The 17669-nt window shown below is 37.6% G+C and overlaps 1 protein-coding gene across 2 annotated transcripts in view; it reads left to right on the top strand.

Annotated features, from left to right (window-relative positions):
* The window catches only part of SRBD1 (S1 RNA binding domain 1), a 130822-nt gene that overhangs the window by 92657 nt on the left and 20496 nt on the right, over window positions 1-17669 (top strand). For both annotated transcript variants that reach the window (XM_071806090.1, XM_071806091.1), the window contains one exon: window positions 15382-15488. In XM_071806090.1, the coding sequence (XP_071662191.1) occupies window positions 15382-15488 (107 nt within the window). The remainder of the gene's footprint in view (window positions 1-15381; window positions 15489-17669) is intronic.

Raw genomic sequence — 17669 nt, 5'->3', positions numbered from 1 at the left:
TGAACACACTTGCAGTCATGTCTTAGAAAGTGGAAGTTGGCAAGGTCAACTGCTGCCTTCTGTCTCTGCAACTGCTTCTCTCTATGCTGGGATAGTAAAGCCATGTTGATGAGTGTTATGTGTATGTGTTACAATGAATGTATATGTTAGGGATATGCCAGGTAAATCTGGTTTTGCCATAGCGTTTCCTTACTTACCTGAAGGCCTTTGTTAGAAATACTTTGAGTAGTAGAGTTAAAGAACCCTAATATTTTGCTGAAAACACTTGTAAGTGTTGGGTAAAAAGGATAACAGTACAGATTTTGACCTAAAGTATGTGCAAAATAGTATGTCCATACTCCTTATTTTCATAGCATTCCTTCTCTCTATGTACAAGTCCTTAGAGTGGCTTTCTGGTTTATCACATCCTGAGACCTCTTCCTCTGTTGCTATTGCTGGGTACCACATAATTTCCCAGTTCTATTTAGTAAGCGGCTATGCTTCTTCTGTTATCTTTTCTGAAAAGCCAGTGTCTCAGGTAAATGGCATAGCTTAAAGTGTTGAGGGGTTTCGTTTTTCAGAGCTTAGGGAAGAAGTGTGCTAAGACTTCTGTCACTTTGAGTGTCTGCAGGCTGAATTTTAGAGACACCTTTCAGAATGGCTTTTTTTCTGTGGGTGGGGTTTTTTGCCTTTTTTTTTTCCTTCCAGTCATAAAATGTGAGGTACATAATGAAGACAAATAGAAAATATATTTTAATGATTTAAAGATATGAATGCTTTATGAAACCTTTTAATGAGTTGGAAATGAATGAATACTGGGCGAGTGCTATAGTCTTACAAAAATACCAGTGTGCATTTACATTCCAGATATCCAAAGAGACAGAAAGCTGGAAGCGGACTCCATCAGAACACTCTTGGATTTTGTTTTTAATTTTTTTCTCATATTTTTGGGTAGCAATCTGTTTGCAAAATTTGTGCTGCTTCTGAGTTTGTAGCTACTGGAAATGTTCTAGTGCTGCAGCTCTCCAGGAGAACTCTTGCAGTGGCTAAGACTTGCAGACAGAATTTCAGATTGAGAAAATGTGTATTTTAGTGCAATGAGGTGCAACGTGTGCGGATTGGAAGAGAAAGAGGACGAAGTTAAACTCTCATGAACAGTCTGAATCATGAGGTATCCATTTCTTAGAATGGAATGATGGAGAAGACTGAAAGTACTTAAAGAAGGTATCTGTGCTTAAGGCATGCAGAACATTATTAGTTATAGCTTCTTGTTTGTTCCAAATATAAATATCAAAATGGCTGATGTGGCTAGGAGCGTTTTGTCTTCTTTTGAGAAACATTTTCAGGAGGAACTGATTATTTCTTTCATGTGATATGACATAACATATAATCTATGTGCAATACTCTCGTCTCATTTTCCTAACTATCTGTATTTCATTATACTTTGGAACAGGTTTCCATACCTTATACCTAGAGGTCGTTGTTATGTATATAACTTGCACCATTTGGATGTTGGTTTCCAGTTGGTTCTTTGTTTGGGGTTTTTTTTTTGTGTGTGTTGTTTTGGTTCTGGTTTTGGGTTTGTTTGGGTATTTTTTTTTTTTGGTGGTGCTGGTTTTTTGTTTTCATTTGGTTTTTTGTGGGTTTTTTTGTGTTTTTTCTTTTTCCTTTTTTAGAAGTGTACATGCAATAATAAAAATCTGCTCCTCATAAATCCCATCTAACTAAAAAAAAAAAGTACAGGCCATTTTAAATTTTACCTGTTTTACAAAAATATCTTAGGAAAAAACTGAAACAATTTGGAACCATTCATCCTATTTGGTTGTGCATGTGAGGTGGTCCAGTTGATGTTATTACCGGTTAAGCAGCAGCAGCAGAACTTGGCATCAGCTGTTTTTATTCCCCACTGCTCGGATTTGACTACGTCCGTGGTATTAAATAGTTTTGTTTTCCAAGTTCTTATCCAGACCTTAAATCTGTTAGTCTGAGGGAACAGTCTGATTGCATCTAAATCTTGATTGCTACCTGAAAATAACTTGTAAAAGATGGCAGCTTGATTTTTATCACTGAACTGGACATACAAGCAATTCCTCTGGAATGGGATAGAATGGATTCAGTCTTTTTCTCCAGCTGTGATAACTAAGACAATTGCTTAATGAGAAGTGGTTATTACCTCCTAAAGTGAAGGGTATTTAGAGCTATGTTTTAGTTGTTTCCCATTGGTGCATGGGACAACTTCAAACAAAAATATGAAAACATTTGTAAGCTGACCCTGGACTGTGCCATCAGAGGACACAGCAATCAGTGCATGAACATCATAAAATATTGGAGAGGTAAAATGTGTGCTGTTTGCTTCTGGGTAATGATGCTCAGGTTGCAGACAGGAAATTAAGAATTGTAATCTCTTTTTCATTTACTACTATGGTTTAAGGGAAATTCTTGTGGGTTTGATTTGTCCTCTGTAAAACTGGGACTGTTTTCAGGTGCCTGGAAGTGTGAAATTTAAAGGTTCTGCAATGTCTGTGCATGAGTGGCTGTGGCAGGGGAGGCTACTGCTGTTCTAAAGTCACAATATAGTAGCAAAGCCAGAAGTGTTACTGTAAGAAAATATCTCCCAGAAGTTCTGTTACCTGCAGGTCAAAGCAGTCTGAGTAAGTACAGCAAAGCAAAAACCCACCACTTTTTATCCCTGTGATACCAGCTATGTGTTTTCTGCCACTGAAAGTTTGGGAGAAGTTAAGAGTGCTTTTGATGTTTTATGTAAGGATTTCAGAGTGTTTGACAATGCACTACTCTAGTGTGCAGGTTTTCTAGACTCTCAGGAGCAGGATCTAGGGAATCAAAAAGTGGAGCTAGAGACTGAGGTTCAGTGACTGGTTTGCTCTTAGTTGCAGGATGAGTAACTGGAAAAATACCATGTGTATTCTTGTATACAGGGAGCTATTTGGTATGTCTTTTCAGGTTGCCTAATACCCCTAAACTAATATCTAAACCTGTCTAAAAGGTTGTCTTTTTTTACTGGTAACTTAAAAAAATTGAATGACTTTGGATTTTACTTTCCATCCTCAAAAATTCAACTCTGCTTGCGTGCCTCCAACTGAAGTTATCTCATGTCCTACAGAAGACTGAATTAGAGCCAATTCAGCATTTGTCATTGCTAATGACAGACACAAATCATAGAACTTTGTATAACTGAATCCTGTGTCTTTTGTGATGAGCAAAGTCATATCCATGTTATTTTAGGCTAGTAGCATATTCTAATGATATCTAGTCCTAGTTATATTTATTCTGTAAAAACAGTCAGAAATTTCTTCATCTTTCTGTTTTCAAAAGGCTAACAGAAATGAAAATAATACTCAAATGAAGACAGCCTGTTAGGCAGATCACATCAAATTAATTCTTTATGTACATGTAGAATTATTCATATATGCAAATATTTAGAAAGAAATATTGAAACACTAAATTCTGGATTCAGCCAAAACCTCTCAATATTTGTCTATTTTAAAACAAAAAAGGATATTGTTGAATGTAAATTTTAAACCTGTATCAGAACTGTGTGTGTTCCAACTGTGGCATATGAACTTGAGAGCTTTGCTAGGATAGAAAACTAGCTAGCTGAGATTTTCTAAGCTTCCACATAATTCCTGAACTCTGATCTCTTTCTGTTGGGACACAATGCTAACCCTTTTCGGCAACTAGTCCTGATCTGCTGAAAGCATTATGTCCTTGCATGTGTGAGTCAGAAAGCAAGAGTCTTCTGCCTGGCACTGAAATGTGTAATGTCTTGAAGACAGAGCAATCTGAATATTGCAGTTAAAACACTCTTGTATAACTTTTTTTTTTTAACCTGCATGTGGAATGCTTTAAAAAAAACCCATTATCTTAGGATGTGAGCTGACTAAGGTTTTTTGTTTTATTTTAAATAAGCTAGGCTAACTATTTTAAGGGAAATTGTTCTGCCTTCACGATGGAAGAGCATTCCAGGCAGCACAGAATCACCAATGCTATTACATTTTAGCCTGCATTTTTCTCTTCACATTCTTGACTGCCTGTGTTTTTGGAGGGTAAAAAATAGAGTGGTTTTCTGAGTTTTTTTTCTCTAATAAAGCTTTGTATTTTGTCTTCCTTGAACTTTTTTTAGTTTTTAGACTCATATGAAAAGCTAATTATTTTTACTTTACTGAACTATCTACTGAAATACTGAAAAGTTCCAATCTCGTGCTAGATTCTTTTTTTAATTATGACTGAATCCTGCAAACACTTAAGCATGTGCTCAGCATCGAAGTGGCTTATCAGTGGACTTTGATAGGTCTTTGCTCCAGTACTTGGAAGTGTATATTTGCAGGATTGGCTTTGGATGCAAGAATGAATTACCTTGGAGCCTCAGGTGGCACACACCAAATGTTTGTGTGGCTGAAACCTGCGTCTTCAGATGTATCTCACCCTGAGATGAGCTGGCAGGCTGGGAATGGCATTAGCTGACCATGTATCCTTTTGCATCAGAAGGCAGATGTTGCTTGGGCCAGGGTTAGTGATGATGACTTGCCAGGCATAGCTTGTCTTCCTCATCTTGCTGTGCCTGGGATTAACTCTGCTCCTTGCATCAGCCTAGCCAGCCACATGCTGGAGACCTCACTACAAGACTTGCACTTGAGCTTTCATAGAGTTGTAGAATGTTCTGAGTTGGAAGGGAGCCACAAGCACCACTGAGTCCAACTCCTGTCCCTGGATATCACAATCCATACATTTACACCATGTGTCTAAGGTGTTGTCCATTCTCTTCTTGAACGCTGTTGGGCTTGGGGCTGTGACACCTCCCTGGGGAGCCTGTTCCAGTGTCCACCACCTTTTGGGTGAAAAACCTTTTCTTAATGTCCAACCTGAACCTCCCCTGGCATATCTTCCTGCCATTCCCTCAGGTTCTGTCGTTGGTCAGCAGAGAGAAGAGACCAGCACCTGCCCCTCCTAGTCCCTTTGTGAGGAAGCTGTAGGTCTCCTTTTAGTCTCCTCCTCTCCAGGCTAAACAAACCAAGTGACTTTAGCCGCTTCTCACATGGCTTCCACTCCAAACCCTTCACCAACTCTGTGTGTCTCTTCTGGATGCTTTCTAGTAGCTTTAATATATTTTTTGTCCTGTGGCACCCAGAACTGCACTCAGTGTTTCAGGTGAAGCTGCACCAGTGTGGAACAGAGCGGGACAATCGCCTCCCTGCCCAGCTGGCAATGCTGGGCTGGATACACCCAGGACAGGGTTGGCCCTCTTGGCGGCCAGGGACAGTGTTGGCTCATGTTCAAATTGCCGTCGACCAGAACCCTCAGATCCTTCTCTGCAGAGCTGGTCTCCAGCATCATGTCCCCCAGTCTGTATGTACAGCCAGGGTTGTTGTGTCCCAGGTGCAAAGTCTGGCTGTTGTCCTTATTGAGCTTTCTTGTCAAGCTTTGTGCATTCCAGAAGGTCAACCTTTGCTGTAGCTGATCTAAGATGTCTCCGTTGCCTATTTTCTGATTACAGCAACTTCTGCCTTGCATGAGGAAAAGTCCAAAGCTTGATGCCTTAATCTAGGTTACTGAGGAGAACAACTGTCATAAAGTTTAAATTCCACATAGAAAGGAACATGCAGTAATAAGGATTATTTTTTTCATATTTAAATATTCTGGATTCTTGTAGTATAATTAATAATTTTCCAAAGCAGACACATATTGAATAAGCCCATTTAATCATTTGGTTGAACTATCTGGTACCTCATCTCTTCATTCCCAGTTCTGTAAAGCACTGATAAAACTTGTATTGAACTTGTCCCACTACATTAATTAAGGTCACATCAGACAGTGGTTTCAATGGAGCAGGCCTTGATTCTGGATTGCTTTTCAGATGGTAAAATAAGGGCATACTTCTGCAAATGGTGAGAAGCAGAAAGAAGTGCTGCGAAATCAGAGATTATTTTAATTCCCTTCTTGCTCGATGGCATACCAGCTTGCAGCCATAATTATTTGTACAAATAGAGAACTCTGTTCCCCCTACCTTACAAACTTTACCAAAACCAAATGTAAGGCAGTAAAGTTGCTTTTTGGACTAAATGGCTTTATAATTAGAATTCATAAAGATAGTTCATTTTAAAATGGTAGTTTTAAAATTATTAACTCTTAGATGCTCAAATACTTCATTTCTTATTTTATTTCTTTGTGATTTTCTAAGCTCGTGTAAGACTTGTTTTGGTTAAGCTTTAGATACTTTAAAAAAAAAAGATTTTGCAAGGGAAATAGAGGTCAATATTTAAAAGGAATGATGCCATAATCTGTGATCAGATTACACATTTGCAGTGAATGTGTTCATACCTGTAATATTAAAAGCTCTGACTTTGTAAGTAACTTGTAAAATTTGCAACTCAGTAATAGTAATGCAATAATTTTTTACAAATCTTCCACTAGAGAATACCTAAGAAAACTCCATGTTCCAAGCAAGTTTCATTAATTTGTTGTGCTATAAATTTGTTTATTATTTTATACGTTTATGAATAATTTAAACACTACTGTAATGTTTTAAAGAGCCTTTTGAAGAAATTTCTAGACCTCAAATAATAGTAAGGGTCATGTTGTGAGGCCACAAATCGCAGCATCTGTCAGGGATGCTGCGAAAATAAGTGCTCTTTGATTTGTGCTCTTCCCTTGTACCTACTGAGATCTTTCTTTTTAAAAAAAAAAATAAAATATCTATATTGCAAGAGTACTCGCTATTTCCATGTACAGGGTAGTACATGCATTATTCTTGTTTATGCTATTCTACTAGTTCACTTTGATTTCTCAGGTTTTATATTATGCTAATCACTGCAGTAGTAACAATCACATACTGTCAATATTGAGGGTTGCTTGGTTTTGAGAATAAGAGTAATGTTGGTGTTCTCGTTCACTTGTAAAAATTGTCATTGAGAACTTAATTTTTATAGTGCTGACAAGTTAGTGCAGCTAATTTATTGTTCAGTCCTGTCAGCTTTTCAGCCTCCAATGTGGAAACACTTTGCTTGTGCTATATATGTAATAAGAAAAGTACTGAACACACATTTTAATGCAAATTTTGTTAAGCTTAGTGCACAACAGATTTTTAAAAATATATAAACTTACTACATCATGGAGATTTTTTTTCCAATTATTTTTTTATGCTTTTACTTTTTAAGTATAGCTTGCTGTTATATATAGTGAGTTGTGCTGAAATTGGTTTCAGTTATCAAGATGTGAATGACACAACGGATGCTTATGTGCTCTGCCTGTCAAATCCATAAATGCTGGCACTGAAGAAGCTTTTGTTTTCTCATGTTTCCTGGTTTTCTGGCAGCTTTCAGTCTTCCATGGGTCATTCAATAAACACTACCCTGGGTGACTTTTTGAGTTGTCATATGTCAATCAAAAGTGTATACTTTTTAGTAAGGAGAGAAAATAAGCTTGCTTTGTTTGAGTTTGGCTGTGTTTTTTGCAGGCCAGTGTCTTGCATTTTCCTTCATTCGTAGGTTATTTTTGCCGTTAGCTATGTCATGGAAGAGGCTGGGGGTGCAGAAGGGAGGAGAGCCTGATGAAAACAAAGGAGGAGCCAAGCAGAAGAGAGGGAGAAAACTGAAGAGAGAGGGATTAGACTGTGCTGTTTAGGCATATTCCATTTGAACTGATCCATTTTATTGGAAAAAAACAAAAACAAAACAAACAAACAAAAAACCAAACCAAAAAACAAGCAGGCAAAAAGTTGAGAAAAGTCAAATTTCCTAAAAGTACTTTCCAGCAAGAGTTTCAAGAGGTAGTGTTACATTAAATAAAAATATTTTTTTCCTCTTCATTGCATCATAACTGGTTCTGGTGTGGGATTTAAAAAATTGCCAAATGTCATTGTTTGGCTTATACATTTCTAATGTGGGGCTGGATATGTCATTGTATTAAATGTATTCTCAGTCCATTGCTGATATGAGTCACCTGGTGTAACGGTTGTCGAGTGTATTTGTTTACTAACTTTGAGAAAGCCAGTGAGTGTGAGAAGCTGCTTTAATTAGAAATCTAGGGTATCATAAAATATGTATCAACTGTACAAATATTGCAATTTTAGCAAATACCCTTAAATGAATTTGCTGTTTTTTTGCTAGTTTTATAAAATATTCCAAGTAGCACATTTCCTCGGGAGAGAGGAGTGAGCGGAACTCCAGCATGTCTTCAGTGGAGCTGGAAGAAGTCTGTGTATTTATAGAGGCATTTAGCAAGCTCCTCACACTTCCTGGGGGCTGCCTGTGCTCTGAGTGAGGCCAGTGGGAACTTTATACCGAGAAGCTGCTGTTTCTCACCTGTTTGCTGCAGGGAGATGGATGGTCACTGACTTCAGACTAAACAGAATTCCCACATATGACCACATTCACAGAGGCTTCATGACTTCTGCCTCATCCCTCTCGAAAGTTACTCTTTCTTCTCCCCCTATCAGTGTAATTTTTTTATTTTTTCCCCCCTCTTATCCTTTGGCACTTTTCAGGAAAATCTCCAACTGTATTTGTTGCTGTTCAGCCACGTGGTCTATGAAACTTCACTCCTGATGGTCCTCACTTTACCTTTCTGTACTACTGCAGGGTATCCCCTATATTTGTAGAGCTTTAACAGCCACAAAATACAGTTTAGGACTGAAATTGAAATGTAGGCTTTCCACCCAGCAGTTTGGGCGGTCACCTTTGTTACTAATTGGAAAATGGCTCATTGAAATCTTCAGGAGTTATGTGGTTGATGATAATTGCAATTGAGATTGTTGCCCCTTAGTCACATAACAAGATGCATTGGAGAAAACTGGTACCTGCGCTGGAAAGAGGAAGATGGTTTTGGATATGTGTCATTTGCTGCTAGCTAGTTTTTGTGTCAAATAAGTTAGTTTTAGAAATATGACATATTAGCAATGGGTTTGAATTTGTGTAACAAGCTTAGCAATATTACTGCTCCGGTTAGGACACAAGCACGAGTAAATAGAAGATGAATTCCAGCAACTTGCAAGTGACTTGAAGCATTTACAAGATCAAGTGTGCTTTTTTTTTTTTAATGTCAGATCTGACAGACTTTGTTTTTGTTTTATCATTTTCTTTGAAAATATAAATCCATTTCTCTCTCTGGGGATATTTCAGTAATAATAATATGCTGTTAAAATAAACAGAATTTGGATTTTTGAAAACAAGAAATGAGTCAGAGTTAAGTACATAGGATAACAATATATCCTATAACAATATAACACTTGGAGAAACCACAAGCAATCTTCAAAAGAAATTATTGAAGTTAGGTCCTTTTATCAAACATCAGAGGGATAAGCTTGTTTTCTTAGAATCTAACTGAAAGGGATTTTCCAGAGGACACTAGAGATTAAAACCCCCTGCCTGAACTTTCCAGCATTTCCACCTGACATGTAAGGTGTATTTTGACTTTTTTTATATATTTCTGCGCATGAAAAAGGTACTTATCATTAGATAATTTGTGTTGCATTAGTCCTGCTGTTCTTAAGGGCTTATCCTGAATGCATTTTGCTTTTGTGGTTTCACAAGCGTTTGAAATGCAACTGATTGTATATAGGCTACAGTGCAAGTAGGGAATGTTTTTTTTTTTTTCCCTTTTTAAATTTTAAAACATGTTTCTGTGGGTTGAATCTCTGTGAAATAATATAATTTTGAACTTTGCTTAGAATGTGTTGTCCCACCTAATTTCTCATTCAGTAAATGTCATTCAGGCTGCACATTTATTGTATTATTTAAAGGAAAAGAGAAAAAAAAAGTATTTTTTCAAGAGGCTTGTTGGCTAGTCTCACATGTCAATATTAAAGTCATGGATATAGAAGTTAATGGTAGCTACCAAGAAAGTAAAATAATGTTTTATGAAGTGTTAGAAGTGTTTTGGGACTTACTTTTAGACATAAAAAATTAAATTGCGTTTACTTCATTGGAGGTTGACTTTTGGATTCAAAGGACAAGTGAAGTATAACTTGATCAAAAAACAAACCGGGTTGTCCGACACGCAGCTTGGTCTTGTTTAGGATGAAAGTTGATCTTGTTACAATTCTGTAGTGCTGAACTGGGGTCAAAAACCTGCAGGTTGCTGCCTGACCTTGAGAACTCTTCCCATCCCCACTGCTTTGTGTCGAGCATCATTAGGTCATGTCTACACTGACTCCGAGTCATTCTTGTTCAATTGCATAGGAAGGTGCCTTACGTGACTCTTGGGCATTGTAAAGTAATGACGATGCATGGGCTGGTCATGTCGATGTCTACTAACGATTGCAAATGTAAAATTAAAAGTATTTAAGAATTGCAGTGTTTTGCAGTAATGTTTTATGCTGTTTGAATTTGTCTTTCAGAAAGACATGCGGTCATACTGTATTTTCTGAAATTACTATTTTTACAGGGGACCAGGAAAAAGATTACCAAATGCATTATAGTTACATGTACTGTTTTAGTATTTGTGGGGTTTTTTTATATTGCCAAAGGTAAAGAGCTTAGAGCTGTAATGTACTTCCATGTAAAAGCTGCTTGTTAGGGTTGTTCTAGTCTAACACTAGTGATCTGGTGTTTAGTGTCTGTGGTCAGGCCAAGTCAGTGTACTGGCTCCACCACCTGTGCTTGTGCAGACCAAGTTCATCCTCCACGCTTCATGAGAACAGTGGTTCTTTGACTTGATAGATTTGTCATCCTAATGACAAATGTATTTTTACAGTGTCCATACTGGTATACAGCTAGAGGGAACTGAGCTGAGAGGCTATTTAAAGTACTGCCTTCCTGTTGTGTACATCAACAGGGTTTTGATTTCGATTACAGTTGTAGTAGCACCCTCTCAAGGAACAGATAGGTTTTCAGTAATGTTAATTATTTCTACTGAGTGTTGATAGCTCTTGAAACCAAGCATCGCAACAATCCTTGCTCTCTGCTTCCTACCACATGGAAAGAAAAGATAGATGAAGTATTGGGGGAAGTGAAAATAGGACAAAACTATTGTGCATAATAGGCAGTTGTTCTTAAACATTATTTTTAGTGTTAAACATTAGTGCTGTGTTTAATGAAAGTACATGAAATCGTGTTGTATTAGTTTTTTAGCATGGGTTTGCAGAATGGTGGTTTCAAAATATGCAATATAATACTATTTTTACTGGTAATTTTAACGAATTTGCCCCAGACTAATTTGAGTGGTAATCATGACCAGAAATCAAAATGGAAGCCCTTGATTTTCTTCCAGATTCATGAATGTAAGTTACATTTGGGATATGGAGGTAGTATTTATAAAAAGATTAGAAGAATGTAATGTTTGAATTTCATTTATTGGTCAACTATGATTATTTACTGTAGCTGTTTCAATTAATCAAATAGTGTAATTTTATGTATCTTTTTCCCCTTCTCATTGATAATTCCCTAAAAAACAAATACTATAATATGGTTACAGTGCCTGTTATTTCTACAGGCAGATTAATTTCTATAGTGCTCCCCACAAAAAACCCAAACCAAACAGATATCTAAGTACTTCCTAATGCTATCTGAGAAGCAAGGTGGCTTTGTTTTCAGGAGAGTGATAATAAAAGAAAGTTTGCAGATTTGCACTGGGCACTCCGCAGTTTGTGGCAAGTCCCTTATTTCTGCTTGTCTTAGTTTCCATAGAGGATATTGATCTATTTTGTTGCTTGGAGGTATCTACAGAAAATTTACTAAAACCTTAGTGATTTATTTGGGTGCTAAATACAAGACAATATTTGAAAATGGCACCAAAGGATGTGCCCCTCCTTGTTAGGTGTAGCTGTTGGGGTGCTTTGTGTGCTTGACTCCAAGTAAGCACCTGGTCTGAATGGCTCAGCTGGCCCCAGGAGCTGGTTTCTCCTGGTTTTGTGTGGGGAGTTGTAGGGGTGGTATTTGTTCCCCAGATAGCGACAGCGAATAAGTCAGAGTTATTCTGATTAAAAAGAAAGTACTTAATGGTTTTAGCAGGTGGAAACACTCACACATAGGGGTGCATTTGGAGTTAGTGTTAATATGAAAATCTTTTGTTTAGAAGCATTTGCAGAGGATCAGCTGAAGCAACAGTCTACCATGTTGATGCATGGAGGGGTTGTTGGGGCTGTGCAGCATAAGATTCCGCATAAGCATCCTTGGATAGTAGCTTTGCATATGGGTCTTGGACTTTATTTGTGTAGGTTTTATTCTGATGTGCGTAATGCAGCAGTTGAGAGGGGCTCCTTTCTTTACAAACCTGTTGTAGCGAGCTAGTAGCATGGAGTACATGTGGTTTTAGCAGTGTCTGAATAATCTGATAGCACCACCTAGATAGTACATAGGAGTAGATAGTATCACCTAGACTCTAGTGTTCGAGTTGAGTGAAGTTCTTGGAAGACAGGAAAATGCTTTGCACTTGAAACCTTTCTGAAGTGTAGCATGTTACAGTAGGAAGTCTTGACAATGGTATTGGGATAATCACCTTTTTAATTAACTTCTTTTAGAAACTTAAGTCCTAACACCTCTCTGTGCTTTGTGTCAATGTAAAGAGGGATGTAGAAATTTCTTCATCATAGCAAAAGGAAGCTGTGACAGTCAGTAGCTGCATTTTGGGAGGCAGATCCACTGTCTGGAAAGTTTTCCTAGTGTCTGCAACTTACCATCATTCAGTAGCTCAATATATCTTCTGTGAGGTATTGGTATCTTAAGGATTGTTTTAGCCATACTGTCTTGTGTGGTAAGCAGGGTGACTGTTCTGTTCTGTCTGCCTATTCACTTTATGCCTTCACATTTGTGCTGTGATGTCCATTCCAAGTGGTACAACTGTTCTGTGTTGGAGTAATAAAGAACAACTTGTTTGTGTCTTGTTTTTTTTAATGGTGACCACCAAGCAGCAATCTTTTAAGATTGCAAATAGTCTTTGAGACTTGACAGTGTCTTGTCTTCCTGGCAAAAGAAATAAACAGTTGAATATTGCGGTTTTTTCCAAATTGCATGTATTCCATCACATAAATTTTACAAAAACTATTGCATCCACAAACTTAAATCTTCACATAAATACCAACTTCACATTTGAAACTCAGGATCTGTTAGCACTGGTCTTTCTTCCATTAGCAGAGGTATTTTGAGAAGCTTAGCTTTCAATGGTGATATATCCTTTCCTTGTTTTGGGGGGGAATATAGTTGGCTGAATCGCTATCTAGGTTCACTTTCAGCAGACTGGAAATAAAGCTTCTACTGAATTAAGCTTCTTCCAAAGAACTGTTTAGAAAGATTAGACCATACCTATGGATTACCGTCTTTGCTACACTCTATGCTGTAAGGCATTATAGAGACAATGGTGGTTGTCTCAGTTTTGAATCATGTAACTCCATGTTATTCCTTCTGAAGAGTCATCCTTATCTTACAGAATTAGACTGCAATGCAGGAAAACAGCAGTCTACTCTACTCTCTGCCACAGACTGTATATTCTGAGTTGTTCTCTCAGACCTAGACTTTTTTTTAGAGGTGGCCAAGAACTGCTACAGTTAATGGCACCTGTTAATGTAACTTGTGAAACTACGTGATAATCAGCTTCCAGGTATCTTGGAGTCAGTAGCCTTTCCTAAACGCAGAAAGGAATTTTGAGGACTGTCAATATTTTTTCTCCTTTTGCCTTCCTCCATCATAACGAAAAAAATTGTTAAATTAGTATCTTTCTCCTATTAAATTTTTAATATGTGCTTCATCATGGAAAATCCAGTCCAGTATTTGGCAGCTGCACTTAGTAAAGAAGAGGCCAAGTTTTGTTTTTGAACAGTTTTATTCTAGTTCTTGCATGAGCATGTATGTGAGCTGGAAGCCTCTAGCTCTAGTACATTACCCAGTTGATGGCAGCAGGAGGATGGAATATATAGAACATCCTCACTAAGAGGAGCTTCATCTTCAGTAAGTCAGAAAAACAGAAACATAAGACTTCTTTGTGGGGTGTGGGGTTTTTTTTTTGTTTCTCCTTATTCAGAAAAGTCGTCATTGCCTTGTAGTAGCAATGCGTTAGGAAGTAGAAAACGACATTTGATCTACAAAGTATACAAGTTAGCTTTGTGGTTGTGAGACCAAGACTGTTTGCAAATGCCAGTACATACATGGCTTTTGGCATGCAAACTTTATAGAGAAGGAGCAACATTGGTGAAATTTGCGCTTCTTGTTTTTCAGTAACTTTACTATGTATCGCATCATGAAAATACATCACATGAGCATTACTTGAAATCAGGGAGGTGTGAAATACGTTGCCATAAGTTTTACAGTTGTTTCAGTTATTAACCCCTACTTGAGGAACTACCAACATTAGTGGATTGGCATTGATGCTGTTGGCATGTTAAATTTAACTGTGAAGTCTTTAAAAGATCCGAATGGCTCAGGAGGTAAAACAAAGTATCGGATCAAGTGTTTGCTGTCTTGGCTTGGATCCAACTTGATGTCCAAAATGAATGCATCACGAAACCACAACAGATCAACCCAGATTTATGTGAGTGATGTATAAGAGCCCTGAAGCTAAGCCAACATAGTGATTGAATTAGCTCCTGCATTTAGAGAGGCTTCTCCCTCCAGGTCAGACTTCTGAGTGTCGATGGGCTTGTGTGGGGAACTAGCAGTTATGGATTGAAGTATGCCTGGATTGTAGAGGAAAGGAAGTCTTAGAGCTTCAGAACTTTTATCTTTGAGAAGTGTGACTGATTTTCTTTTAGGAGGCGGGAGGGAAAGGGGAAATACTTTGAACAATAATGGAAAAACTGGAAGAATTTCCATTAGTGGTGCTTTTGTCAAGGACCTGCCAATCTTCCCAGAAATATCTGTTCAAAATCTGAAACATTTTGTTGCTGCGGGGCTGATAAGTGCCTTAGGTATTGCCCAGCCTCATACAATACCTGGCTTGTTCTTTTACTAAATAATAACAGTACTGTAGTGTGATGCTCATAAATAGGACTATTTTCAAACATTTGTGTGTGCAGGTGCAATACTACAGCATTTGTGATGTTTTCTTTAAATACTTTACTTTTAAAATATTGCCTTATTTTTTATAAACTGTTCTTATAGCTAGATAAATTTCATCTTAAAGACAAGACATAGTGGATGAACAGAAGCGTTATTCCTATGAGTAATCATTATGCGTTTAATATAGTTTTGTTTTTACATGATTCAGGGAAATAGTTATTAAAAAACCCAGAAATGTGAAGAGTGTCTTATTCTAGGGATTTGTATCATGATAAAGATGCTGCAAAGAGAGTAGACCTTGCAAAAACATGTTCTGCAGTTTATATTTTTAACTGGTACCCTCACATAAGATATTGATAAGTTCCCTCAACTCTTTTATTAGTGTTAGTATTGTTTGCAGTTCTTATTTATGTACACTTCGATGTTTCAGTAACCTGATATCTTCATTTTTGTTTCTCAGCATGATGTATCACAGACTTTGCTTAAAGCAACTCTGGACAGTGTGGTTGAAGAGTGTGTCAGCTTTGTAGGAGTTGATATTAACATCTGCTCAGAAATACTATTAAGGTGAGTCAAACATTTTCCTATTCCAGTAATTACATGGCTCTGGATCACAGAGTCTCTGTTTAGTCTGCCATCTGACTCAAGCTTAGCTGGAGCAAATGGCTCTTATGTTAAACTTCCAGTTACATGAAAATGACACATTAAGACAGTCTTTCGCTGGATCATTAAGACTCAGTTTTTAAAGCTATTTGTGATTCTCCAGGGTAAAACTATTTTTTGAAGAAAAACAGACATTTAAAATTTTTGAGCCAAATCTCGAATTTAAAAAAAACTTGATATAATTAATCTGCATTTTTTACACTGAGAAGGGGATTTTCAAATGTACTTTGTCTCTTCAAACGTATTTTTACGGTACTGCTAAGTGGAACAGGTAAAAGTTGGGTGAGGAAATGAAAAAAGGAAAGATTTAAGGGGAAACTGCTGAAAAATGTATCCCTTTTTACTGTTTTCTTTTTTTGTTGTTGTTTTAAGTTATGCCACATTTACTTGGAAAATGTTCTGGATTTTATTTCTCTTGGTTAGAAATTAAAAGCTTGTTTTCTTTCTTCAGTATGTTGAATTCAGAATTGTTTAGCTGAACAGCCTCTCAGAAGAGCAAAAGTGTCACTGTCATCCTCTGTAGTAGAATCCTTGAATCATTTCAGTTGGAAGAGACCCTCAGGATCATCAAGTCCAACCACAACTCAGCTCTAGCACTAAACCAAGTCCCTAAGAACCTCGTCTGAACTCCTTTTAAACGCCTCCAGGGATGGTGACTCCACCACTTCCCTGGGCAGCCTGTTCTAATGCCTGGCAGCCCTTTCTGGGAAGAAATTTTTCCCAATAGCCAACCTAAACCTCTCCTAGTGCAGCTTGAGGCCATTTCCTCTTGTTCTATCACTTGCTGCTCGGGAGAAGAGACCAACCCCCTCCATGCTACAACCTCCTTTCAGGTAGTTTCAGTAGGAGGGGAAGAAAACGAATGTCCATAATCTTAGTAGTGATAATTATATTAGGTATCAAAGTTAGGAAATTTATTCCTGCTAGCTCTATCTTTAGTTATTTTAAGGCCTTATAATAATTATTGAAAACAAAAATGTTTTTCCATATTTTGAAAGACACTCTCTATTCTTTTTGGGTTTTTTTCTGCTTTCTCTTCCATATTTTTTTCCGTGTATCTAATTCTTAACCTGACTCCTGATTTATCTTCTGTCTTACCTTCTTTCAGATTGAGATCAGCTTTTAGTAAAAGAGTGGTACCATTGGTAAATGAGGCTGACCAGCTTTCATTCCATGAATAAAAACCCATAAAAGCAAGGGCAGTGGGTGAGCCCTGTCAGCCTTCTGCAGGGTCCAACTAGACTGTGCAGCTCAACAGAGGGCACCAGGCTGAGGTGCTGCTGTATCTCCTCAAGACACTGAACATGGAGTGACACTGTCCAGTCATGGTTACAGGAAGTAACCATGTTGACTAAGTAATTTGTTTGGTCTAATTAACCTGATGTTTGTATGCACATGGTGCATCAAGTTCTGGAATCTAACTTGATACTCAGCAGTTAAATTCTGCTGTTCTGTGTAGATGCAGTCCAAGTTTCCCACAGATGTGCAGTGATGAAATTGTTGCTCTGTCTAGAATACACCATGAGCAAGGCTTTTTGCTCATGCTTTCTGATGCGTCAAATACACTTCTTGACACATATTACACATGGAAGGGATGACAATGCTACAGTACCTGCATTACTGCTCAGTACCATACTTGAAAGACTTGAGATCATCAGTGGAAAATTCCGTGAACTCTGTTGTGTTCCTTTGTCAGTGTAAATAAACTGAATTTCTTCATGTTTCTAAGAAATATTTGGACAAAATTCCACTCCTAATGATTAATATTTTTATCTGTAGCTAAAGGTATAGTCAAAGATAAAACTTTCACCAACTTTGGATTATTTTTTTAACTTTTGCTTGAGGATGAGAATGATAGAACGGGTTCTTTAATTTTTTTTTTCCCCTGATTTTTGACTGTTCTTGCCAGGTTTGCTAGTGGTGTCATTCTAGAATCAGTCTATGCCATTCTACAGACAGGTCTCTGCTGCTGTTGACTTACAGCAATGGCATCTGACATATAGAGCCAGATGGGAGATATTTCCTTCCCTAGTGCCAGGAGTAACTGCCCACCACAACTCTTGTCCCTCTTTCTATGCCTAACAC

The sequence above is a fragment of the Patagioenas fasciata genome, chromosome 3 (assembly GCF_037038585.1).
Source record: "Patagioenas fasciata isolate bPatFas1 chromosome 3, bPatFas1.hap1, whole genome shotgun sequence".
Lineage (NCBI taxonomy): Eukaryota > Metazoa > Chordata > Aves > Columbiformes > Columbidae > Patagioenas > Patagioenas fasciata.
Note: the sequence above shows the minus strand (reverse complement) of the source record. Positions and strands in the feature narration are given on the sequence as shown.